General features: G+C 32.5%; 2 protein-coding genes across 4 annotated transcripts in view; one reads left to right on the top strand and one right to left on the bottom strand.

Moving 5' to 3' along the window:
• Positions 1-16,827, top strand: part of LOC148278333 (facilitated trehalose transporter Tret1-like) — a 20,285-nt gene extending 3,458 nt beyond the window's left edge. The window contains exons 2-7 of the mRNA XM_088231559.1: positions 2,890-3,113; positions 6,999-7,322; positions 10,063-10,195; positions 11,181-11,401; positions 13,892-14,092; positions 16,438-16,827. Of these exons, the coding sequence (XP_088087685.1) occupies positions 2,890-3,113; positions 6,999-7,322; positions 10,063-10,195; positions 11,181-11,401; positions 13,892-14,092; positions 16,438-16,656 (1,322 nt within the window). The 3' untranslated portion in view covers positions 16,657-16,827. The remainder of the gene's footprint in view (positions 1-2,889; positions 3,114-6,998; positions 7,323-10,062; positions 10,196-11,180; positions 11,402-13,891; positions 14,093-16,437) is intronic.
• On the bottom strand, positions 13,941-27,964 carry LOC148278332 (trehalose transporter 1-like protein). 3 transcript variants are annotated; one of them, XM_088231556.1, is made up of 8 exons: positions 27,737-27,964; positions 26,670-26,908; positions 26,232-26,555; positions 25,571-25,706; positions 20,097-20,317; positions 19,107-19,307; positions 17,599-17,817; positions 13,941-14,077 (listed from the first exon to the last, which is right to left on the bottom strand). In XM_088231556.1, the coding sequence occupies exons 1-7, from the start codon at positions 27,822-27,824 to the stop codon at positions 17,599-17,601; spliced, it is 1,428 nt and encodes a 475-aa protein (XP_088087682.1). In that variant the 5' UTR covers positions 27,825-27,964; the 3' UTR covers positions 13,941-14,077. The 3 variants fall into 3 exon arrangements, with proteins under 3 accessions (XP_088087682.1, XP_088087683.1, XP_088087684.1); XM_088231557.1 differs by having other exon boundaries at positions 13,957-14,080; XM_088231558.1 differs by lacking the exon at positions 13,941-14,077 and adding an exon at positions 16,458-16,593.

Here is a 27,964-nt window from a genome sequence, read left to right as displayed (position 1 = left end):
ATATGACACATGCTAACACCATAAAACACATAAAAAGCTAACACCAACGTACACTGATTGCTGATTATACATGCACCTTGGATTCAGCTTCTAATATCATGTATCCTAAAATAATATTAGTTTTATATTTTCGTACATCTACTGTATAAAATAAATAAATTAAATGTATTCTGGGATTTGCATGTTAGTTTAATTAGTGTCCTGACGAAGAGACGGGTACGTCCTGAAAACGGAAAATAAACAAGTCTGCAAGTGGTATAAACAAATAATTCTTTATTTATTTAAACACTTACATTATATACAAAAAACAGTTCACATACATATGCATCAGGGTGGGCATACAAATGAATTTTTTTCACGAAGTGAAAATTGACTAAATATCTACACTATACTATGAAGAGAGGAGAGGGTAAAGAGGGAGAGAAAGAAGGAGGAAAAAAAAAACTTAAATATTCAGGAAGTGACATTTCATACGTGATTTAAATGTAAATAAACAGGGGCGTCTCTGACATTAGTGGGTAGATTTTTCCATAACCGAGCAGCTACTACTGTGAAAGAGAAAGCAAAAAATTAGATCGGTGAATGGGTATTACAATATTTATTAATATATTAATCATTCCCTTTCCGCACCAAACGGTGCATAGGGCACTGCATTGGTATGCAAATCGCAGCGTATCTTGATTATTTTAGTTACTTTATGGTAAGATGATCAGTCTTGCGTTTCAGGTGCCAGCCCAGGGACTATGAAATATATTAGTGCAAAACCACTTTTTTAAATAAAAACTTCATGTTAACCATGTCGGGAATCGAACCCGAGACCTCTCGCATGGTTGCATGGTTGAAAGGTAGGCAAACGCGCCGACCACTACACCGCGAGGCAGTGGATAGATTAGCAATAGGAAGTATAATTGTTTTTAATTTCCTTTCCCGAGAGGCATGCATGAGTGCCATCCTGTCTGATATTTTATAAATATAAAAAATTATTGCAACAGAGAGGGAAAACATTTTTGAGAACGGAATATGGATGTTTAGGCGAAAAAATATTTTTGCAATGTAAAAAAATCACAATTTATTTTATATTAAATAAATTAGGGTCAATAAAAAACAGCAGAGTAAAAAAAACTTGTTCCTTTAAAATCAATGTGGATATTGTGGAGAAATGTTTTCATACATAATATAAAAATATATATATATATATATAAATACGTCACTAGAAAAACGCGACATGTTTGGCCTTGATATTTGTGACGTCAAGATTCATGACAATGTTATTAACAAATTTGAATGGTCAGGAACAAATAAACATGAGTCGTGACGTATTAGGGGCGTGGCGTGGTAAAAGAGCTGAAACCTTTATTTATGCGGTGAGCTTCGTGTAATTTAATTATTTCACCTACATACTAGGCAACGCCTAAAAATATCTTTTTTTAAATTTCTATACATCTTCATTTTCTTCTTTCAATTATTTAGTGATCGTTTAAATCTTTGTACACCTAAACAAAAAAAGTCCAGATCTTGTCTTGAGTCAAAAATAATAATTAAATAATATAATAATAAGGATAACAAGAATTAAGGCCATAGTTTGCTCGATGCTGATCGATGAATTGTTTCGCAACCTATGAGTCCCAGTGTATTTGTGTGTTAATACTCGTAAATGTTTGTAAAATAATTTTTAATTTTGGTATTGTTTAATAATATGCATGCTTCCACTTTTTGTTATATTTGTATTATTTATTTATTTGTTTTATCTAGGAGTTGCTTTATTATTTACCTTGCTTATAATATACAAGGTTTATATTTCAAAAGTAGATTTTTCTGCAATTAAATTTCTTTAAATTTATATAAACTGTTGGGATGAGGAGGTATATACTAATGTGGGCCAATCAGGAACTTCTCAGCATTTGCTCACGTGGAGAGGAAACCACTCAAAACTCTTCAGAAGAAGCCGGCCCGTTGGCAGCAGTCAACAGGCCTTCCGTTCCACTAGAGAAGTGTTCGGCATTTTCTTCCCTACTTTGGTTTATTTTACCAATTTCCTGCACTATATTGACCATGTATGATAGTACCTCTCGTGTGAGTTCTTTATATTTTTTGTTATATTGTTACCAAACTCAACACAGGGCTTTAGGCCTCATAGAGTTAGGTATATGGTTGATTTTATTTTTGTAATATATGTATTTGGATGAATACAAAAATATAAATAAAAGTGAATATATAAATTATTGGAAATACTAAAAAATAAAATTTTATATGTGGGTATATGTATATGTGTATGTGTGTATATGTATATATATGTATGCATTTGTTTGTATGTATATGTGTATGTATCAATATGTGTATACTAGTAAGTTTATATTTTATTGGTCTGTTTTTTATTTTAACTTGTAAATTATTATAACAACAACAACAACAAACCATCACAATGTTTCTTCTTTTGACATGTCCATCTTCAAGTAGTTGATGGACTTGATCGTGCCATGTCTTTCTCGGTCTTCCTCGTTTTCTGCATCCATCAACATTCGCATCGTAGATCCTTTTAGCCGTTCTTTCGCTGTCCATTCGCTCTACATGTCTAAACTAACGCAGCACCCCTTTCTTGTTTCTGTCGATAATATATGTCTCAGCCTTACACCGTTCACGGATTTCGACATTTGTGCACCTATCATACATCGTTTTACCACACATTCGCCCGAGGGATCGCATTTCGGCAGCATTTAATCTACTTTCATTAAATTATTTTTATGTATTAAAATGTAGTTTGGAACAAAGTATGTGCTCTTGTTAGCTGGGCAAAGTGTACCAAAAAATGTATGTAATAAGATAAAATGTATTAAAAAAAAGAAAAAAAAAAAAAAGAATTAAATTGTTTCTACCTGTTTTTTTTTTCAGGTAACTTAGGTTCGTTCAACAGTGGCATGGGCATCGGGTGGCTGTCTCCAGCCATTCCTCAGATGAAGGCCGGGGAAAATGCTGACCAGCTCACCCCCGCCCTGATCTCGTGGCTGGCTGCTATGTTCCCTCTAGCCTCGCTGGTCTGCACACCCTTAACCGCCCTTATAGCGGAGGCGCTTGGCAGGAAGGCGTGTGCCATGGCAGCGGGAGTACCCTTTGCGGTGAGGATATTTCAGTGCCTTTTGTGTTGAAGCTCTTTTTTTAAGTTCTCAGATACCCAATCAAGGGATACAATATACTAAATGTAAAAACAGATTCATAAATTTTAATTTAATATATTTTAAACAAAATACAACTGAGACGGCGAACATTTTGAAGAAGATGGATTAAAAAATATTCTATCGGCATTAAAATAATATATATATATATATATTATTACTTATTTAAAAATAGAAATATATATATATATTGCTTTAATTTTTTTAAAACCAACTTAACTTTAAAACACAGTTCTATATTTTATTACAGTATATTGTATTTTTTTTTTAAAATTTATGTTGTTAATACACTCATCTTTTTATTTTTATACCAACTATACTTCTTAACACTGTTCCTTTATTTTGTTCCTTTATTTTATTTCTTTATATTGTGTTTTTTTTAAAATCTATGCTGTTTATATACTCATCTTCTTTTTTTATACCAACTTTACTTCTTAACACCGTTCTATCTTTTGTTGCTTTATATTGTATTTTTTAAATTTAATGTTGTTTATATACTTATATTTTGTAAAATTTTCATGTATGTAAAAGCCTTATGGGCGTGAAAAAAAATAAATAAAAATAATAATAATAATAATTACTGGTGATATAAATTTAAACATTGCAAACTATTATTCTTCAAATAATGATAAAGATATTTATTTATTTTATTTTTATTTGATTTATTTGGATAACCAACAGCTATAATTATTTTTTATATATACAACACAACAAATAACAAATAAGCCAATGACAGGTTTTCACAAGTAGCATCACAGTAAGTTGAAAAAAATTCTCGAACATAAAATGAATAGTAATTTAATGTAAATTCAAAAGAAAAGAAAAAATACTACGAATTATTTCGAAAGCAAACGCCGTACCCCATTAAGATTATTTTCAAATAAATCTAAATTAATTGATTTATTTATTACATTAAAATTATTAATAGTTCGCCATAAATATGAATTTTGCCAATAATTAGATGAAATAAATGCATACGCAAAAATTTGCCGGTTGATGCCGCCCGTCAATTAATAAATGCGTTTGTAGTGTCCAGAGTCGATTATTGTAATGGTATCTATGCAGGTCTACCAATGAACAAAATGACTCGCCTACAATCTGTATTAAATGCCGCAGCGAGACTTATTTTCGGAATCTCTAAGTTCAGTCATATCACTCCACTACTTCGGGAACTACACTGGCTACGTTTTCCACAGAGGGTCGAATAAAACTCTGTTGGCTTATGTATAAGTCACTGCACAACTCGGCTCCGGAATATCTAAGGGAACTATGCATTCCAGATGAACTAGCTGACAGGCGTCTCACGCTTAGATCAGCTACGTCTACGGCGAGAGGAAAAGTTATTATACCTCTACGCAAACAGCGCACTAAATTTAGTGAGCGCGCATTTGCGGTCGCAGGCCCTATGGCATGGAATGCTCTCCCAGCAGAGGTGCGAGGCTGTGAAAGTGAAGTGATGTTTCGGAAAAAACTTAAAACCCACTTGTTCTCTAAATCATTTGAATAAATCCGTAGCACGTGACAACAAAATAAATTGTTTTAATTAAATTACAAATTTAAAAGCTTCAATTAAATTAATTTAACAATAGAATTACCATGTGAAGCGCCCTTGAGGTATTTTATTACGAAAATGGCGCTATACAAGTTATCCATAATAATAATAATAATAATAATAAACAAGAGGTACGTGAAGAAGAAGGTTATTTCTTAAAACTTTGGAAGGAACATTGATAGAAAGTTTGCATAGTACGAGTAGTTTAGGACAGTCGATTGAACCACAGGCAATTTTTAGCAAATAAATTATTTCCGCTATTATTCGGAGAGATTATTGTTAGCAGAGTTAAATTATTTTTCATGTATAAATTCATTTACTAGAAATATTCGAGGTCTGGATCATGTATTCACAAATATTGCTGACTTTGAAAATATTATTTCTGTAGTTATTTATACAACAATAACGGACCATTTTTCTTGTATTTTAAATTATAATTATACGATAGAAGAAAAATTACAGACCTTTAAAATTTATTCAAAATTGTAAATTCAATATGGGATTACCCTGAGCTATTATCTCTCATCAACTTCAGGGTGCCTGCAAGAATGACTAGACCGGTGCCACCGTTTTGTAGCAACAATTCACGGACAGTGTATACTTGTAATGCCGTATTGAACAGACTTCATGAAATCGGCAATAGTTATTCCCACGTATCTGATATATCTACATATCAGTGATAAAGGATCCCGGGGTATTTTTTGATGAAAAATTGTCTTTTGTATATCATGTCAATGAAATTTCAAGCGAGGCATTAAAAATGTTGGGCTTTATTTTGAGAAATACGAAAAACTTCAAGTCCATCCGATCATTGAAAATATTATACTGTTCTCTTGTAAGAAGTAATTTAGATTTTAATTCATCAATATGGCCACCCTGCTATAATGTTCATGTTTATAATATAGAAAACATTCAACATAAATTTCTACGATATATAAACTACAAACTAAACATTCCAATTCAAAATGTGAATTATGACTATTTATTAACACTGCTTAACCTAACAACACTTTCTGAAAGAAGAACTATTAATGATCTCATTGTACTGCATAAAATTGTAAACTCTCTTTTTGACGCACCAAAAATACTTGAATTGATCAATTTTAGAGTACCTGCTGTCAACACTAGGAGTACTTTATTGTTTCATTGCTCCAGTACTTCTTCCAACCAACAAAACAATTCATTGATACCGAGACTGCATAGGTTAGGTAACACTTATGGAACGGCTGCAGACATTCTGTCCAATTCTTTACCATCTTATAAGTCCACAATATCAAGTTTATTTGTAGCTGCTCGTCAAACCATTATTGACAATTCAATTTCATAAATTAAAAAAAAATACTTGTTTATTTTTATTACCTTATACTTGTTTTTTATTTTTCCATTATATCAAATTGCACTGTAGTATTGGCAAATACGCATTTCATAGATACATATTTTTATTTCTTATTTTTTCGTGATAATATATGCTTGCTTGTTTATTAATTTAACCTAAAAATGTCTTTCTTGCTTACCTTAACACTTTATTTATTATTTGCCTTACAGAATTTATTTCATAAGCTTATATCTTTGCATTTTTTGTTTATATGCTTACTGTTTTTTCTTGCATATCTTTGTTATTATTGTTTTTTTTTTTTTACTTTGTAAAACTTTTTATCATATTCTTTCTAACTAATTTCACATATTTTTTCTGTATATTCTGTTTATTTTTTAGTATGTTAGCATGTAATTCATTTTTATTTTTTGTAAATGCCTTTTGGGCGTTAATGAACAAAATAAATAAATATCTCGTGTAGGGTATTGTTCCTATAGAACAAACCTTTTGAACTTTTTCAAAGATGGTGAATGGTAATTATATTTATTTATTCATGCATTTCATAATATATACTGCCTCTGAGGTATAGAAATATCTGTAACTTAGAGGCAGACGGATGTAAATCCAAACGTCAAATGTTCAACAACGGCCTAAAGAATCTACTTTCTCTAAGTGATTTCTAATAATTTATAATGTTAATTTGTATTTTCAGTATCTTAATACATTGGTTCTTTTATTATTAGACATACATTTCTTTAAAATCAATGGACACGAGCATAAACTGGATACGAAAATCGAAATGTCATTTCATCAAATTCTGGATTTGCATCCGTCTGCCTCTGACGTACAGATTTATAATCCCAACTTTTGAAGCGAATAAAAATTTAGCTATTTTGACATCGCGCTTTTTACCATTATCATTGGGTAAAATATATTTTTTAAATCGACTTATGTTTTCCAGATAAACGCCATTATAATTATCATCACAGACAACATCTACTGCCTCCTCGTAGGGCGTTTTTTCGTGGGTGTCGGAGTTGCCTTCGCCATAGGAAATATTCCGACTTATACGGGAGAAACTGCCGAACCGAGAATCCGAGGGGCTTTAGGCTCACTGCTGACACTAACGCTTACTCTTGGTATGACTACGTCTTATGTCGTCGGAGGATTCGTCTCCTACAGAGCGGCAGCGATGGTGATGCTGGCCACAGCTCTTCTCAGCACTCTTCTATTCCTGATGGCTCCGGAGACACCGGCATGGCTGGTGAAAAAAGGGAAGATGGAGGTATTTAATTTAATTTATTCGAGATATTTTCCTTATTTCTACCTGAATTGATAATACAGTATTATATCAGAAGCGTGTGGTGAAAATTTTGATTCGGTCAACAGTCACTTGGTACTATGTACATTGATAAAATATGTACCTACAAGTAAGATAATATTTAGTTTTATATAAATTATCTTTACAATGTATAATATTTGACAGCCTGAAGAGGGTGAAAGCGCTAATTGGTCGAACAAATGAGTGAAAGTGTACTAAATATTTGGAATTAGTAACTGAAATATGTCTTAAATAAAATAAATAAAACAACTTGGTTTTTAACCACTAATTTTTATTTTTCGTAACTATTTACGTAAACCTTGACAAAGAAGCTTGTTTGCTTTGAAACCGGTCGGTGAAAAATAAAAATAAGTGGTTAAAAACTAAGTTGTTTTATTTATTTTATTATAATGAATAGCCACAAAGTTAGTGCTTGAAATATAAACCTTATATTAATTGACTACTTTATGAAGTACCGTTTTTGTGGTAAATCACCTTAAAAGCACTTTACAATTTTGGACTTATATTTAGATATATTAGAACTTACATTGATACTTTTGATAACTTTATAAAAAAATATAAGTCATTTAAGTTTGTAAGTGAAAATTCTTGATGGAAGTTCATTGTAATTTATTATTTTCATTTATTTTTGCACCACTACAGGCCAGTAGGCCCAATTACAGTGGTGAATTACATCACAGAACACCCAGGCTTGAGAAAAATTCATTTTTGATTTTTGTGTTCTCACCGGGAATCGAACCCGGAACCTTCCGAGCGTGAGTCAAGCGTCTTGACCACTACACCACGGAGGCCGCCAATTACATAAATAAAAGACGAGTGATACTTTAATCCACAAATTTGGAATATCTAGTGACCGGTTTCATCGCTTTCGCGACATCTCCGAGACTGGTATCAAGGAGTTCAATGTATTTATACAAAACAGAGGTGAGGATACATAATTCAAAATTATATGAAAGTAAATTTAAAAAAGTTATTTTTATCTTAAGGATCATTATCAATTTTTTTTTCTTTGGGTTAACAAATGAGTTTATATAATGCTATTTTAATGAGATTAAGTATGGGACACTAAAAATAAAATAAAATACTTAAACTCATTAAAATAGCATTATATCAACTCATTTGTTAACCCAAAGAAAAAATGTTGATAATGATCCTTTAGATAAAAATAACTTTATTTAATTTACTTTCATATAACTTTGAATTATCTATCCTTACCTCTGTTTCGTATAAATACATTGAACTATTTAATAAAGATACCAGTCTCGAAGATGTCGCGAAAGCGATGAAACCGGTCGCTGGATATTCCAAATTTGTGGATTAAAGTATCACTCGTCTTTTATTTATATAATAAATCGAAATATAAGTAATTACATCATTATCTTCTTTATATAAATATAATTCCTCTGTACGTGTGATGTCACCGTACTCCTCCAACAGCTTTACAGTATATAACAGTATACAACAGTTACAGTTACAAATATCAACAAAAAACATCAAACATCCTTGTCTTTCAAACTTTTATTTATTTTCATTAATGTTCATAATGTAGACGTTTGACATTACTAGATTTAGGGCCGGTTGCATCGACAAAAGTTATGTTAAAGTCAGGGCTAAAGTCAAATAAAAGTTACTTTTATGTCAAAATGCGTTGCATAAAAAAAAGTTAACTAAATATTAACAAAAAAGTTACTTTTATTTGACCGGCCGCCAGGGGACCGTTTAAAGTTAAATGCGATCTGCCATCTGTCAAAAAAGCGTCGGGAGTGTTGAAATCTATTGATCGATCTGTGAAAAGTTGCACAAAATGTCAATTTTATCTGATTTTTCGTCTTCCGATGACGAATTTATCATCGAGTATATTCTAAACCTAAAAAAAAAACTGTTCAAACCACAAACGGACCATTTTTTGTGGGAAGAGTCCTACTTTATCGCCAAATTTCGAATGTCAAAAAAGTGAATAACTTATAATTATTTGAATTTTTAATTGTTCACTATTTTTCAAAACACAGGACTTGATCATCAGCGGCGTGGTGTAAAATAAACCTTAATCATGACTGTATTGAAATGTTGTTTATTTATTTTTAAACAGAGTTAGATTGAGGTCAGCTAACTCTTTCTGGGCATTTAAGGCTGCAATAGTTGCCCGAAAAATGTCCTTTTTTTGCTCTACTTCTAGAGTAAAAAGTTCTTCATTTTGTTTTAGCTTTTGCTCTTTTAATTTTTTATCTAGTTCAAAAAGGACGATGTCCCTTTTGTTCTTTTCTTCTCCGAATGCGCAGTGTTGCTTCGCCCTTTCGCACACACTGAAAATTGGAACGAAATTTAAACGTTTGTGCCCAAAGACGCGTCGCGGGGCATGTGTATTGCTACATGTAAATAAACAAGTTCGTGCTTGCGCAAAAATCCCAACAATTTTTAGGGTGAAACTTGAACCTTTACAGTGGCAACATTCTTAACTTTAACTTAACTGAAATAATGTTGATGCAACGGAATTTTTCAGTTACCAGATTTTGAGCCTTAACTAAGTTTAAATATTTAACTTTAAACTAAATTTATACCAACTTTGATGCAACCGGCCCTTAATGATTTTGATCAACCTGTATTTCTTAGTAGTTTATATTTTGTCTGATCAATTGGAATCAATGTTGGATTGGAATATCTATAGGAAGTTGACTTATTTCAGAGAGCAGCTAAATCAATAGCTTGGCTGCGAAGAGTCGACACAAAGCATCCGGAGGTGCAGAACGAAATGGATAGACTTCTGGAAGCAGCGAAGCACGCACCAACATCTCGGCTAAAAGCTGCTAAGCAACTTTGTAAGTTTAGGAGTAGATTTTTTTCTATGCTATTTCACATTTAAATCGAGTTTGGCGAATCAAGTACCTAACCGGGTGGAACTTTTTTATTTAGAATAAAAAAAAATAGAATTTTTGACGATTGTCAAATTAATGTAGCCGACTGAAGTCAACTGTGAGATGTTTGGAGATACTACAAGATAAGCTTGATTTTTGTCAATCATTATTCTTATAGGCGGGGGTCAGTGCTATGCAAGACGCTGACGTCACGCGACCTGTGAAGATTTATTGTGACGTGACGGGTCCCCGTGAATAGTTCTCGCCCTCCAAGCCCAGGCCTATAAAGAGCCTGGCTACTGTGTGGAAGGCGAGAGATCTCATTTTGATCAATCTTCCCCTTCAAGCCAAGATCCGTTAAGTATCGGGCAATTAGATAGAAGGCGAGCTCTTTACTATCCTCGGGTTTAACCAGTGGTCCCCAGAGGATGAGGCTCCTTTTATGATGTAAAGCATCACATTCGTATATATTGTTCATAGGTGTTTCCTCATCTGCACTGCAGAACTTACATCTAGAAGTTTCGGAAAGGTTCATTTTAGCAAAGTGTTTGCCCAATCTGCAGAGCCCTGGGCGGGCTCTAGTGATAACCCTCAGATTTCGGCTGAGCTTAATTAGGTCAAAAGCAAACCTTTCTGAGTACTCTTTTATCAGTTCCTTCGTATGGTGCTAACCAGGTACTTTTTGGAGTTTTAACCATGGTCATTATATTATTTCGCCGATACGTAGCCATCAAATACCCTTAATATTTGACGATAGTCACAAGTCGGTGACAAATAATTTCAACAGTGGAAATTAGTCCGCCATTTAATCATATACATGTTTTCGTTTTCATGTATTGTATGTAGATATGATGTTTATTATAGTTAATAATTATTTTTTATTATTTTTATTTTTTTACCGACGTATGTGAAGGCACTTTAGGTTAATCATATTTCTATGTTTGAATAGTGTTCGTGAAGCCAGTTCGCCGCGGGTTCCTCTTCAGCGTGATGGCGATCTGCATCCAGGGCTGGATGGGCATGATAGCAGTCCATAGCTACTCCGTCTCTATCTTTCTGGAGAGTGGGGCTGCTAAACTGACTGCGGAAGGAGCAGCAGCGGTCTATGGGTGCATCCAAATCTTGGGAGCCTTGTTTGTCACATCGCTGATAGAGCGAGCTGGACGAAAGGTATGATTTGACTGATACCCTTTAACATCCTCACCGTTTTTCTGTCACATCTCAGTTAAGTCATTCGTTTGTCCATTACGTTCATTTTCCTTTCAGGCATGGCTGCGGTCTCACTGTATTCCTTCATCTAGGAACTGGTGCTACAACTGTATATTTCATTAAAATCATCAATATCTGAGACAATATTTATTGTAAAAATGCACTTATAATCAGTAAAATAATGCAAAAAAATACTATATGTATAATGAGAGTGATTTCTTAAAGTAAAATTGTTATTTTTCTATAAATAATATCATACATGATATTTTTTACTCTAGCCTTAAATTTAAAAATTCTTCAAATTTATATTTATCCCACCCATTTCCAAAAAAACATACCCAAAAAAAGTCAGCACAGTCAAACTTTAATTTTTGGGATCAATGAGTGCCAGATTTGATTGCTTTTGAAATAATACTTGTTATACCGTATTAAACAGACTTCGTGAACTCGGCAATAGTTATTCCCATGTATCTGATATATTTAGTGTAGGGTATTGTTCCTATGGAACAAACCTTTTGAACCTTTTAAAAGATGGTGAATGGTAATTAAATTTATTTATTTATGCATTTCATAATATATACAGTTTTTTGTTCACTTTGCCCAGCTGTATGAAACAGTACATATAATTTTCTTGTTGTTTTACTGTAGAATGTTTTATTTATTAAATTTGTTTTTTACATTTATTCTTGAATTATTTCAACTTTCTACTGAATACACTGTATAATTTTTAGGTTCATTTTTTTAAATATAAATCTTTTATAATTTTTAGGTTTAATTTTTTTTATAAATCTTATGTTTAAAAAAAATAAAAATATTTAGCCAAATATGTTATTATTATAAATTTTTGTAAAAGGCAGATTTGCCGTTTATATTAATAAAATAAAATACAGTGGATTGGAATGACATTCAAAGCTTATTTAAATATTTCCAGCAAAGTTAATTTTTGCTTTGACGCAGAAACTCGTCTACGAGCAGTGAGGGCACGCGAGGAACGCTTTTTGTTTTCTGATAACGATGCGTAAATTTAGCAATCCGGATAACTGGAGTTTGGAAACGGAGTCCTACTTAACATTTATGAATAAAATGTGCAACACTTATTCTAGTTATATATGTATATATTACTTATATAGCGCCATTTTCGTAATAAAATACTTCAAGGGCGCTTTACAAAGTGCATTTAAAAATAAATGAATTTAATTAATAAAATGTTATTAAATATTGGTATATAACCACTTACCAACTTTTCTATGTCTACCGGTTTCGAGACGTACCCGTCTCTTCGTCAGGACACCAATTAAACCAACATGCAAAACCCTCTATACACCTTCACCATAGTTGTTGCACAAACATATAAAACCAAAACGACATGCATTTTAATAATATTTTCATAATTAAATCGGTGCATGTGCTTATTAAAATTCATGTCCTGTTAGTTTTGTATTTTAGTGCAACAACACTGGGAAGGTGTATAGTGGGTTTTGCATGTTGGTTTGATTATTAGTGTTCTGACGAAACCGGTAGACATAGAAAAGTCAGTAAGTGGTTATAAACAAATATTTAATATATTATTTATATTTAAAGCATTAACTTTGTGGTCAAACATTTTACTAAATGTTATTAAATATTTGTATATTACTACTTACCGACTTTTCTATGTCTACCGGTTTCGAGACCATACAAGCAAAAACGGTAAAATATTAAGAGTTATATACTAGTTCGTTAGTTACTCAGATACCAACATAATATTAAAATTCCTAAATTCCATACAAGTCATGGTCAAAATAGCTTTGTCTTTAAAGGTGTAAAAAATTATAACAATCTTCCCAATAAACTAAAAACTATTAAAAATAATATACCAATAAATAAATTTAAAGTTAATCTAAAGAAATTTTTGAACACGTGTAAAATCAACAACTAACTTTAATTAGTATGAATGTATTATTGTTTTATATTTTTTCTTTATAAATACTATGTTTTTTTTCTTTTTCATGTACTCGTATTGAAAATTATATAAACTCCTATAGATAAACAACTAAAACAGTGTAAGTCACTTTCCAAGCACAAGAGTTAGTCTCTTTTTTTGGAGAGTTACAGTGATAACATTTCCATGATGTGTTAAAGTAGATATGTTTAGGATTTTACAAAAACATGTACTTTTTATGAAATTTATTATTCATAATAATGTTTATTTTTTCTTACTTTTATTTATTAAAATCATTTTTACTAAATTAAAAAAATAATTAAAATTAAATATGTTCAAGATCAACTAACTTCTGGAAAAAATAATTCTTCAATGTTTTTATTATTATAATGAAAATGCAGTTTCACCAAGGAATGTCAGTAGAAAAACTCAATCTATTACAGTAGATTGAGTTGTATAAGCATGTTTTTTAAAATCCCATTTGACTATCAGCTCGAAACAAATTCGATCAAAACTTTTTTATTTTTTAGGTCCTTATGTCTTGCTCGTGCCTCTGTGTTGGAGTCTGCATGATCACCATGGGAACATTTCTTCACCTCCAGACCCTCGGGTTCGACCTCAGCCTTGTACCCTGGATTCCAGTTGTTGCTCTGTCCCTCTGCGTGTTCACGTATACTATCGGAGCTGGTTCTGTTCCATTCATTCTTATGTCAGACCTACTAACAAACGAAGTAAGACATATTTTAGTTATTTTTATTTTGTTTTATTCGAAACTTCAACAAGTAAGCATTAGTATAATTCTTTGTACATATCCTCAATTATAAAACTCCACCATCTTTCATAAATTATATAAAATAAGCGTGTAGGTCAATGAAATAAATTTGAGTAATAATAATAAAATTATTTATTGATGCTGCATTTTCAAATGGCTTGGATATTCTGTGGTTGATTCTTTTTAACAATATTGAAATGATTGGAAAAAGTTAAATGTGAGTTAAAAGTAATTTTAAAATCTCAAATTGTGCTAACTGAATTACGGTTAATATTATTAATGCTATAAGTAAAACAGCTTTGAGTCCCTTTTCTTTTAAACGTTATTTTGTGGCATTTTTAATACATAATAAGCAAGACAAGAAATAAGCAACTCCCATAAAAAAGAGCATTTAGGTGCATATCATTCAGTTCACACCTTTTATGAGCATGAATATGAGAGGAATCAAGATCCTTTTGAAGTATTGCGTGGTCAAATGTTGGTTCAATTTTCTGAAATGTTTTAAAGTTATCAGCAGAAAAGATAATTACACTCAAACAGGGAACCAAGATCGTTAATAAATTTTCAGATTAATGCTTTGTGTCAGAGTTAATGGTGATAATTCAAATATATTTATGCTAATATTTATTATATTTTATCTGGGTTCTTTTCTTCAAATAAGATATCATCCAATTTCTGAAATTAGAAAGAAATCTGTATTTACAGCAAAACTTTGGCAAAACATGAAATAATACAAATATGTTTAATATTCCTTTTGCAAAGCTTACTTCTTCTTCTTAGGATATATGTATATATATTTATATATATATATATATATATTAATTTCCCATACACACCACTATTCTCAAACTAAATAAACGCCCTTGAAATAAAAAAATATTTTTTAAAACTATAAAAGGTTGAGCGGTGAGCCCTCTCACTCCACACTTCAACAAACACAAAATGCTTCTTGACATAAAGGCTTGATTTAACACCTTCAAATGAATTTAATGTAGGTAGACAGTGTTAAAACATTTAAGTTCGTAAGTGAAAATTCTTGATGGAAGTTCATTGTAATTTATTATAGAAATAAAAGACAAGTGATACTTTATTTATTTTTAAGAAACAAACAGTCGACAATGATATAATAACATTAAAAAAAATACAGTTTAAAGACAGACCAGCAAAGTTTCTTAAATAAAAATCATGCATATTATTAAATTGTGTTACAACAAAAATGTGTTTATGTGTATTTGTATGAGAGTAAGTGTAGATGTGTGTTTATGTGTATTAGTGTGGGAGTAAGTGTTTAGGTGTGTGCATCATTAAATAGTAAGTGGGATCGTATCGCAACCAGAAATAATAAGTCTTAATTTATTTTTAAATAAATTAAGGGGTATGTAAAATATATTAACAGATAAAAAAAACATTAAAGTTAGAGCAAGAACGATAGAGGAAAGAGTGTTGTGCATAGTTAGTGCTACAGACTGGCAGATGGAATAAATACGTATTTCTTGTCCTGCGAATGGGGACATTAAGATTAACTTTGGAGAGTAGGTTAAAAGAGTCTACTTTATTATTTAATAATTTATGTAAATAGCATAATTCAGGTACAGTGCGTCTATTTTCAAGGGTAAAAAATCCATTTTGTTTGGCAGATTGGCTGTATGTGCAAAGCGTTTTATTGTTTTTATAATCTAGGTATTTTTAAAAATTTCGTTGAACATTTTCAATCCTTTCTATGTTTGTTATGTATTGTGGGCTCCACACAACGGATGCAAACTCCAATCTACTGCGTACAAAAGTGTTGTATGCAGTTTTTCATGTATTTGGTTTTTTAAAAGGCTTAGAAATTCTTCAAATGAAGCCCAGCATTTGGTAAGCTTTTTCAACAATATAATTTTTATGAGACCCGAACAGCAATCTATTATCAAAAATAACTCCTACGTCTCTAATCTCGCTACATCAAAGATAATATTTACTCAAAGATATAGCGAAAGCGGTCACTGGACATTCCTTATTTGTGGATTGAAGTAGTACTCGTCTTTTATTTCTATAATAAAAGACAGTGTTAACATTATAAAATAGGATAATTTATTTTGAAATTATGCTAAGAAAAAGGGCACATAAGAATTCGGAAACCAGTCAGCAATGAATTAAATGATAATTCATTGAAAATGCTTTAATTTTCATTTTTTAAATCAACTTCGAATAATCTGGATGAAAAAGAATCATAGATAATTTCTGCTGTTCCTGTTCACTTGCTTGCTTGAAATATTTGCTTGTGCAAGAAACACTTATCCTCAGAACTTTCATATCTTTCAGGTCCGAAGCGTCGCTGGGATGGTGGTTGTTCAGGTCCTCTTTCTCAACACCTTCATCGTTCTTCGCTTCTATGGACCAGTTGCGGCAGCCTTTGGAAGCTACACCATCTTCTATTTCTTCGGAGTATCAGCAATAGTCGGCGGATTCGTGACGATGCTGCTACTTCCAGAAACGAAAGGAAAATCAACGCAAGAAATACAGGATTATCTGAATAGATAATTTAGTCGATTTAAATAAATATTTATGTAATTCTACTGACGAAAGGGTAACTAAAAGACAATGTATGGATGGATGCGATTGCATGATTTGTGCAATAAAATTAAATATAATAATATGATTAGGCAAAAATGATGTCACAGAACCATATTCTTATAAATATTTATTTTTACTTATGTATTATTTTTATTTTATTAAAAAAAAATGTACACACAATAATCTTAAAATAAGTCCAGGTGAATTGTAAGTATACAACTAGTCAGCAGGTTATTATATACTGCTTCGATTGTTTCATACTTAACCTAGATAAATAATAATTTATGATTATATTATTACAAATGGAAACTATCATTAATACAAAAACTTTTTTATTACTCATTTAAGATTAAAATGAAAAACCACTAAAAACCATTCAATCTAAGACAAAAAAAATCTACCCGGAAACAAGGTCTGGTCTATTTTAGTGATTATATAAATCAAGAAAGAATTACACCAAACAAGTCCAGATCTTGCGTCAAGTTTACGATACAATCGAGACATTGTAAGCTATAGTTTTTGCTGTGCTGATCGAGGAACAACGCATTATTATGTATGTCTTCTGAGGGTCTTCACACTTGCCCACATTTTAAGAGTCTCGAGTCGGGACGTCTACTGCTGACAGTTCATATTTGAGAACAACAAGACGCTGATCTGACTCGCTAGATAGAGATATATGATGCCATAAGCTTCATCAGGTAGCTGGTAGCAGATATGGGATAAATTATAATAATCATTAAATTATTACTTTAGCAAGGATATCTGCTTGGACGAAAGCGCACTATGTCAATGAAGAATACGTAAAAACTGGATCAATAAGTTTTATTGATGCTCAGAAAATACGTTTTAATGTCTGCTGAAAATGATGATAATTTTTTTGCAAAATAGCAAAAAAAAATTACAACTCGCCTATTTGCTTAAGAGTTGGCGTATCTGCTCTGGTGATTTTCCCTTTGTTTCCTGAAGCAGAAGGATCGTCAGGAGACCGCCCACAGCAGAGCTGGATCCGAAGAAGAAGAAAACCGTATGGCTTCCAAAGTACGCCACAGCTGGAGCGAAGAATCGAAGGGTCAGAAAAGTGTTGAAGAGAGAGACTTGGATGGAGAACATTGTAGCAACTCCCCTAACCTGGAATTAGAAGAGCTGAAATTACAAACAGCCTAAGACCTCTTTGTCGGTTGTTGACCTTTTCGCACTCTTCCACGTTAGGCCTGCTTCTGACGATTGAGACAAAAATTGTCGACGGAGATCATTCAGAACTAGAGAAGCTAAAGACATGAACAATTTTGGGAGCAAGCTTTTGGGAGGCATCTCGTATACCGGACGTTATAAAGATATTTTTTTCAGAAGAGAACATGAAAGTCACTGAATTTCAAAGGCTTAACCCGCTGTTGGCCGTATTGGCAATCAAGAAATTTGAAGTTTGTGAAGTGAACAAAAATAAAATTTATTGCAACAGAGAGGGAAAACATTATTAAGAAGGGAATACGGAAGTCTAGGAATTTACAGGGCTTATGACCTGTCGTTGGCTGGTTTAAGTGACTACTTTACGCACTGTATAGCTATTACAATATTTTTAGTTTGTCCAAATGTTCGTAGACAAAATACTGGATTTCACCCCCTCGGGAGTCATTAAGATTAACAAATTACAACAGGGATAGAGAATACCTCAAAAAAGGGAATATAGAAGACTATGCATTTACAGGGCTTATGACCTGTCATTGGCTTAAATCAACAAATGGAAGAATTGAAGAAATATGGATGTTCAAACATGGCAAAATGGAGAATGTTACACAGTGTGTAAAGTGGCCACTTAAACCAGCCAATGACAGGTCATAAGCCCTGTAAATGCCAAGACTTCATATTCCCTTATTTAAGGTATTCTCCATACCTGTTGTAATTCGTTACTCTGTGTAACATTCACCATTCTGCCCATGTTTAAACATAACTTCACAAAAGTCAACAGATGGAAGAGTTGAGGAAACGTGGATGTTTAAACATGGGCAGAATGGTGAATGTTACACAGTGTGTAAAGTGGTCATTTAAACCAACCAATGGCAGGTCATAAGCCCTATAAATGCCTAGATTTCCACATTCCCTTCTCAATAATGTTTTTCCTTTTCTGTTGCAATAAATTTAAATATGAATAACTCCCTAGGGAGGAAATCCAGCCAGTCTGCAAGCATTTGGACACACTTAAACATTGTTGAACAAAATTAAGTTATCGCTTTAAATTTCTCAAATATTAAATCCAGTTAGTATCAATTTGAAATCGTAGGGTACTCAAATAGTAAGTCTAAAAATATAAAAAAAAGCTGAAATAACAATAGAAATTTTAGAAAAATAAGTAAAGGTACAAGCTCAATTAAAAAAATTAGATTAAATTTATTTTTGTTTAAAATAATGTAAGCTTTTACCTCATTAGCTAGAAGATCTGAGACCAAGATAAAGGGAATTGATCCAGCTCCAATAGTATAAGTGAAGACACAAAGAGTCAAAGAGACCACTGGAAGCCATTGGACCATGCTGAGATCTACTCCCTGAGATTTCAAATAAAAGTACGCCCCCATACTGTACATGCAAACAGAAACACTGAGGCTGGAAGCTGCCATCAATACCTGGAGAGAAAATAAATGCAAAGAATATCATTCAGAAATTCTTAGACACTACTCATACAGTCAGAAACGTTTATTCTGAAAAATCGACACTCTCAACGAGTCTCATCTTATTTTATGTACGCTTTAGTAAAGTTAAAGTTTAGTTTTATAATTTATTTTGTAATATATATATTTGCCACTGTTTTGATATACTGTTGTGTTCACATATGACCCGGAAGTTTGAGAACTACGCTCAAGATATTGGTATTTTTTTTCTTCCTAACGTTGGTAGGCTGTCATAGACACCTGTTTTTTTTAACGCAATCTTTCATGCAGTTAATATAAAGCGAGATGTGGGACTTTGTAAGTTGTAGATGTAGCTGATCTAAGCGTAAGACGTCTGTCAGCTAGTTCATCTGGAATGCAGAGCTCCCTTAGATATTCTGGAGCAGATTTGTGCAGTGACTTATACATAAGCCAACAGAGTTTGTATTCCACCCTCTGTAGAAAATGTAGCCAGTGTAATTTCCGAAGTAGTGGAGTGATTTGACTGAACTTAGAAATTTTAAAAATAAGTCTCGCTGCGGCATTCAATACAGACTGTAGGAGGTGAGTCATTGGTAGACATGCATGTTGATTTGATTGATATCCTAACGAAGAGGCGGGTAAGTCTCGAAACCGGACATAGAAAAGTCGGTAAGTGGGTATATACAAATATTTCACAACATTTAGTAAAATATTTGACCACAAAGTTAGGTCTTTAAATATGAGTAAAATTCAATCAAATATTTTTGTAAAGCCATTACTCACCTTTCTTCCGGCGTGTTCCACCAATGTGGTAACCGAAATTGCTCCCAGGATTTGTATGCAGCCGTACACGGTAGCTGCTTCTTCAGCAGTCAGGTCTGCAGCACCACTTTCCAGGAATATGGAGACGGAATAGCTGTGGACTGCTATCATGCCCATCCAACTCTGGATGAAGAGCATCATGAGGCAAAGAAGAAAACCACGGCGAAGAGGCTTAGACAAAACTAAAAAAATATCATACGAAAGTTGTGATTAATAAAATCAATCGTTATATCATGGCATTTCATCGTCCTATAGAATAGATGTTCGGGAGCTGATTTGTGGTTATAATGAAAAATATATTCCCGGATTACATTGTAGTTATTTATTAAGTAAAGTAACACACTGGTTACATCCTATACTTCGTACAAAAGGATTTTACAATGACAATTTACAGCAAACACTGATGAAGAACTCGCGGCCAGGCGACACGAACGGTTGAGATAAAATTTAGTGAATTCTTTCGATTCGCGGTGTTATGTAGAATCGTGCAGACTGATGTTGCAGCGAACTACGCGTCGCGGGCCAAAGTAGGATTCGGGCCAGCCAAATTTACGGCTGTTGGTATTGATAAAAGTGTTTTCTACGGCCGCGAGAGCGTTCCAAATATCACTCCGGGCGCTGCATTAGCTCAGTGCTGCAGAATAGCATTTGTCTGGTATTTTTAGTAACATATTAAAATGAATTAACCACTAAGTTTTACTGATGGAGATCATGTGAACGTAGTTATGCAGAAAGCAGCCAGCCATAGAAAAGTGAAACTGAGATAATAGCACTTTTGTGAAAAGGGTAAATAATCGAATCTACACAACAGTTGGAATGTTTTTCGACTTTCAAAAATGATAAACAATAAAAACATTAGTTTTTTTTACAACAAACAAGAATGCAATTATGTATTTGACCAGTTATATTGATTTTTAATGTACCGTAAGATTTTTCTAGTTTTGTGGGTCTTTTCTGCAAATTTAGAAATGCCATTTTTGAGATTAACACCATTTTTAAAAGGTGATTTTTATAGTTTTTTGTATGTAAGCGGTTTGGCAGTTATTAAGAACATAGAATTGACCTTAATGCACCCGATAACATCAATATCTCATTTTTACAAAATTGTATTGCTTTCTGCATAACTACGTTCATGTATGGATGATACGAGGCTTACGAAAATCATAAAGTCTGAAAACCCCTTGCAGCAGACGACTACCAGAAAGGCCGCCAAAAAGATGGAAGTACAGTTGGATGTCATTATCCGAGGACAGGCCGCCATCACAAATAGGTCATATGACCTAAACCAACAGGAAAAAAAAGAAGCAGAAGAAGACCCACTAAGTCTAAAGACCTTTGCTGGGACACAATTTTATAGTACAGGTTTTTTTACACTTTTTTTTAATTATAAACATGAATTTAAGTGTATTTTAAGTAATTTGTAACTCGGGGAATGACCAGGGAAATTTTAGTATTTAATCTAGTGTTGTGAGAGTGGGAAACTTTTTTGTTATTATTCATTAATAATGTTTGGATAATTTATATAGCGCCATTTTTGTGAAAATCACCTTAAGGGCGCTGTACAATAAATAAATATCCCAACACGTCTTGCCGATGCAGAGCGCATGAACGGTTGGGATTCTGGTTCCTCGTCTCCAATTATGATATAATACAATTGTGATATATAAGAGCTAGATAACAGAACGTCTTGCAGCTACAGAGCGCATGGACAATAAGACATAGAAATTACACCATCAATTGTAATAGAAAATGAAAAACTTAATGAAGTCACTGAAATTAAATATTGAGGTGTAATGTTGGATTCAAAACTTACATTTCACCAAAACGCTAAGATGGTAATGAATAAGATTGCAAAAAAAATATCTATTTTGGGAAGGATCAGAAAATTTATTGATAAGGACTCTTGCAAAACCATTTACAAAGCAATTATTGAACCACATGTTAACTACTGTAGTAGCATTTTATTTTTATCAAACAAAGAAAACATAGATAAACTAACTGTATTACAAAATAAAGCCTTTAGAATCATTTTGAAAAAAAACAGATACACGAGGGTAAAGTCGATGGTAAATGAAATGAAATTATTAACATATAAACAAAGAATATTTTACAATACAATGATATTTGTTCATAAAATTATAAACTCCAATAAAAAAACAGAATTTTGGAAAAAAATTGATCGGAACCAGCATGAACACGATCACAATACTAGAGAAAAGAACAAAATTAGACTTCCATTTAGGAAAAAGGCAAAGTCACAAAATTCAGTTTTATTTAAAGCAATTAAAAAGTATGAAAGTATGACGAAATGGAAAAAAATATTTATGAAGAAAAAAACATATGAAAATTTAAAATAATGGTCAAGACATATGTGATAAACAATTTATAAATTAAATATATTTGCAATGTTATTATTAGAACACACATAACAATATGTATGATATGTGTGCCCTACTTTAAGATTTAAATAAAAAATTTAAAAAAAAATCTAGCCCCTTTTTACATTTTTATTTTCAAATTTTTTATTTGACTATGAAGTTTAGAGTTTAAGTTATATTTTAAAAACAAAATAAAATTCAAATTTATAAAATTAGAATTTAGATAACAACAAGTCTTGCAGCTTCAAAACGCGTCGAGAAATGGAATTCCAACAACATAAGAATGATTTTAAAAAGTTAATAATAAAAAATAATTTTAAGAAACGCAATAATAATACATTGCGCAAAGAACTAGTAAGTATTTTATTTTTATTTTTTTATTTATTAATTACATTAAACATACATTTGTTAAGGACAGAGACACAGTTTATAGCGACACAATCAGGAACGACCCATGTCTGTGAACTTGCTCCGACTCGCTGAAAAATCGGTGTTGAGTCGGGGCACTTGTAATGCATTCATAACCATACATTCACACACATATATATTCGCACACACATATTCATATTATATTTTATACATATATATAGGTATATATACATAAGTATGGCAATTAACTGAACATGTAACAGCACAAAAAGTAAAATATAAAAAACTAAACAAAGATACATTCCTTAACTTATTATTAAGGTTAACAAGACAATAGACAATACTCAAACTCATCCCTGTTTTATTTTGGTGTGCAGTAAACAGGATCTATTGTCTTTTTCCTAGTAAATAACTGTAAAAACACTTGGTTCACATTTGGCTGTTCCCTGGGAGATGATAGTAGAAACGCATCTGTGTGCGTAGTAGTGTAGAGTGTAGGTACCAAGGAATATATCCTTTGTACAAGTATGTTCATGCTACAGGCGCTAGTCTAGGGAAAGTGAAATAGTGCAGTTTGTAACCCGGGACCTCAAAAAAAGTGTCATTGTTTGTAAGAGTTCTTCTGGTAGAGTTTTTGAAGATTTGTCAAAGATAACAACTATTATGTGTTTTGTGGTATAGTCATATCATCATCATTTTCATAATTACTTTTCAGTACCTAATGGTGCATAGGGCAATGCATTGGTACACCAATCGCAGCGTATTTTTAATATTTATTTATTTATTTTATATATACGGCAAAAGCCAATTACAACAGTTACATGAAGAAACATAAATGCAAGAAACTGAACAAAAGAACATAAAACTATTTAGCATAGACAAACAAGGGCAAAACAATAATTGTATACAATATATTAAAAAAAACGAAAGACCTAAAACTTTGAGCTAAACCAAGCCAATCCAACTTCATCCCACACTGTTTAGTCGCGAAGAGATCTACGAAAAGAAGGAAGATCTATCCCAAAAAATTCCAAGTCGTGTGATGAATTGACTAATCTACACATTCTGGACATTGAGCCATAAAAACCAAAGTTGCTCTTAGAAGATTTTATAAATAGCAGATTTTGACTTCTGGTGACACGGTTGGGATTTCTTCTCAGAATTTCCCCTTAGCTTTGCTAAACGCTGTATAAAACAAAATACGCAGCAGCGTTGGGAGGATCATTACCGCGCTTCTTCTACAGGTAAAATCACTAAACCCAACGCTGGCTGATGCAGCAAACTTCCGTCATCATCACCAAAGTACTTTCGAAACGACCCAAATTTTTACCGTACACGGAGCAGGTTTAAAATAAGGAATGATGACTATTGTCCATGCGATGATATTTCTTCACAGAGTATGGAACATCTGTTATTTCAGTGCCCATTTTTCAGTTTGCAACGCCATAGTCTTGAAGCAGAATGCAGGAAATATGGAATATCCTTAACAGATATCCACACTGTAGTTAAAAGTAGTTATCATGCGCCATTGTTCTTGAACTTTGCAACAATGGTGATTGGACTCATAAAGGTAATAAACCAAAATCAGTGATCGAACATCCCATTTCCAAGACAAACAAAAACTTTTTTTTTCCGAGTACCTTAGCCTTGTACATGACACGTAAGGCTACTAAATACAGGGGTCCAAATATATATAAAAAAAAGAAAAAAAGACACGGTTGGGAACATGAAAAGAAATTGATTGCAACAGAGATGGGACATCACTTAAAGCATTAAGTAGATATTATAGATATATTTTGTTACACAAGGGTAAGATGTCTTACCCTTATACCAGTCCAGCATGCGCGGTCCGTTCATATATTGGATGGAACCAATGCTTCCCCAAAAAATTGACCTCTAAATTTTTTATTATTTGATCAAATCAGCTATACGAGTAAGTAAACTAATTCTTTGAATAACCACAAGAAATATTTTATTATTGGTTTGTTGTCTTGATCGAAGCCATCTGAGAATGTTTATTCATCAATAACGTCCAAAAATTTGCGACAACTCCACACACATTATAGTAGTAATGCGCGAACTGGTATAAATTGTAAAATACACCGCGCTTTGTCTGATTCTGGACTATGGAAGTACGCAAGCACTCTAGTTCCTTTGGGGCGGGACGTCAGTACCAAATTTTACAAGCCCGCGCATGCATGCAGATCTCAGATCTTGAATGTTTTTGGAACCAATCCTAACAAACACATCCAGGTTCATTTTCTATGCATTGTGACGATTTCTAACAAATAAGGCACTTAAATCGGTTGAAACGACGGCATTTTAATGTTAAACTATGACATATGACTATTTTAGCACCTAATTTTAATTTTTGTGTTAGTAGAAGGTACAAATGTTACCTATGTTTGAATATACCTAGGACCAAATGACTGCCTCCTTAATCGAAAACTTCACCGCACGCTTCTGCAGTCCAGGTATTATGAAATATTCTAGTATGAAATACTTCTATATCAATCATGTTTGGAATCGAATCCGAGATCTCTTGCATGGTAGCCAAACACGCTGACAATTACACCACGCCGATATAGTCATATAGACCAACCAAAATTAACTTCTCTAGATTCGAGTCCCCCAGTTAAAAAAACTTACACTGTTTTTCTGACATAATAAACGTTCTTATAAACATACCCAATTGTTTTGCTGCTTGAAGTTTTGACGGAGATACAACGTTTACTTCGTTTTTAAGCTTTTCCAGCTCTTTTTGTACTGAAGGATCCTGAATATCGTATATTCTCCAAAGCCATGAAATTGACTTTGCCGCACTCTGTTGAATCGAAAAAAATAGATAGTACATAAGAATAAGGGCTGATTATGATGTATGTGACCCAAAATTTCAGTTTTTCAATTAATGTATTTATAATTCCAATAATTTTTTTAGGTTAAATAAACATAATATAAAGTCAAGCCTTATTATGTCGTGTCTGTTTAGTGAAGTCATCACGTGGTTTCCAATGTTGATTTAAAATTAATGGCTAACATAATTTTTCAAGTAGTCAGGTAAGTCATTGTAGTGTTAAAGTTCGTCTATGGTATTTTTGACTCTTCTGCATTTTTCTTTGCTTTTTTATTGTGGTAGTGTTGTTGGCTGGTAATACTGAAGGAAAATTAATGAAGGCATTACATAACCGTTATTAATAATAATAATGCCTTTATTTATAACGGTTTTTTTTAACTTTACCCCATTCTCAGAGAGCGGTAAAGACCTTTTTGATAAAGCTTACAGTTGTCATTATTGAGAACAAAGCAAATAGTAATTGTGAAAAACAAAAACTTGAAAACAAAATCTTACCTCGTATTGTTTATTTCGTACTAACCAAGCTGGTGTTTCTGGTACAAAAAAGAACAGAACTATATTCAACACCCCACAAATTAGCATTAGCATTGCACCAGCGTAGTATGAGATAAATCCTCCAACAATATAAGATAAGGTGATTCCAATTGTGTAGAAAATAGTTAAGCCAGCTCCCAATACACCCCGAACCCTGGTTTCTGATATCTCTCCAATGAAGGTTGGGATGTTGATCAATGACAAGGCTATGCCAAAACCCATGATAAATCGTCCTATCAAAAGGTGGTAGATGTTGTTAGAAGAGAGAATTATAATGCTGTTGACCTACGTTAAAAAACAATCAATTATAAACGTTGTTCATTCAACAATATTTTAAAACCAAATTTTTCTCGAAATTGTCATAATTAGCAAGATACAGGTACTGATGGATTAACTTACGGCAAATGGCACTCCCGTTATCAAACCACACGCTTTTCTTCCTCTAGCTTCCATCAGCCATGTAGCTAGAGGTGTGCAGGCCAGAGCGGCTAAAGGGAATATCCCTGCCATCCAGTAGGCTAAAGTATTAGCCTCTTCAGAATCCAGGGTAGAGAGTAATCCACCCGGAGCCAACATTTGGGGTAGAGCGGGGGATAACCACCCGATTCCCATACCAGAGTTCAATGAAGCTAAATTACCTTGAATAATAAATAAATGCATAAGGTAGTTTTGATAACATATGAACACATTGCAAGTAAAATATATCCCCATGTATTTTCTACCAATATGTAATAATTTTTATTTTATTTTTGTTTTTCTTTCTCTTCTTAATTCATTTTTATTTTTTGCTCCTTTCTTTGTGTAAAATGCATTTCTGTCTTCATATTTAAAAATGCACTTCTGTTCTTTCCACTTTTATACTAATATGTAAAGAAGATATTTTTGAAATTTTTCTTTTTCTTCTAAAAATCATTTATATATTTTTTGCTACTTCTTTGTAAAATACATGTCTGTTTTTATTTGTATATATGTAAGTAAAAACATGTAAAAGCCTAAAAGGCGTTTGAATAAATAAATAAATAGTTAAAATAAACCAACTGATAAAATAGCCAAACATTTTGTATTCAAAATTTTAACTCATGAGCTTTTTGACTATTTAAAAAAATTAAAGATGACATTTTGGTCTCTATCCGAACATTATTTTCTCTTAAATGAATCTTAAGGAATAAATCATTGAATTTTTCCTTCGGTTGTATTGGAAATGTCAACCGTTCCTGTAGAAGATTGAGGAATCGTCGATGAAACAATTTGTTTGCCAGAAGTCATCGATGAAATCAGAAAAAATAATTAAATGCGTCGCCTCATCCAGTCAGTTGTTTATAACTCGTTAAACACAAACTGAAATATTTGACAAAATCAGAAAACCAAAAATATTTCTTAAAAACAAAATTCAGCTACTAAACTATTAACAAACTTGAGTAAAGCTCATCACAAAATGATGAAATTGGAAATATAAACTTTCTTACAAATCATTGCCGCAAATATTTGGTTAAATGGAAATTTGAGTTTCTTGGCATTGCTTGTATCTTCCCCGGTATCCACGTGAGCTTTCATTTTCACTTTTTCTGCAGCTTTACAGGAAACTATATAATTTAAAAAATATTTTGTCTACGGCAAAACTGTGTTCGTTTGAGTCAAACTTATTTTACAGCTCCACTAGTCATTTTCAAGAATGAGATTGAACTGAGATTTCC

The sequence above is a fragment of the Micrasema longulum genome, unplaced genomic scaffold (genome assembly GCF_059751315.1).
Source record: "Micrasema longulum isolate JH-2025_06_02 unplaced genomic scaffold, ASM5975131v1 h1tg000892l, whole genome shotgun sequence".
NCBI lineage: Eukaryota > Metazoa > Arthropoda > Insecta > Trichoptera > Brachycentridae > Micrasema > Micrasema longulum.
The sequence above is the reverse complement of the archived record's forward strand: the minus strand, read 5'-3'. Positions and strand labels throughout refer to the sequence as shown.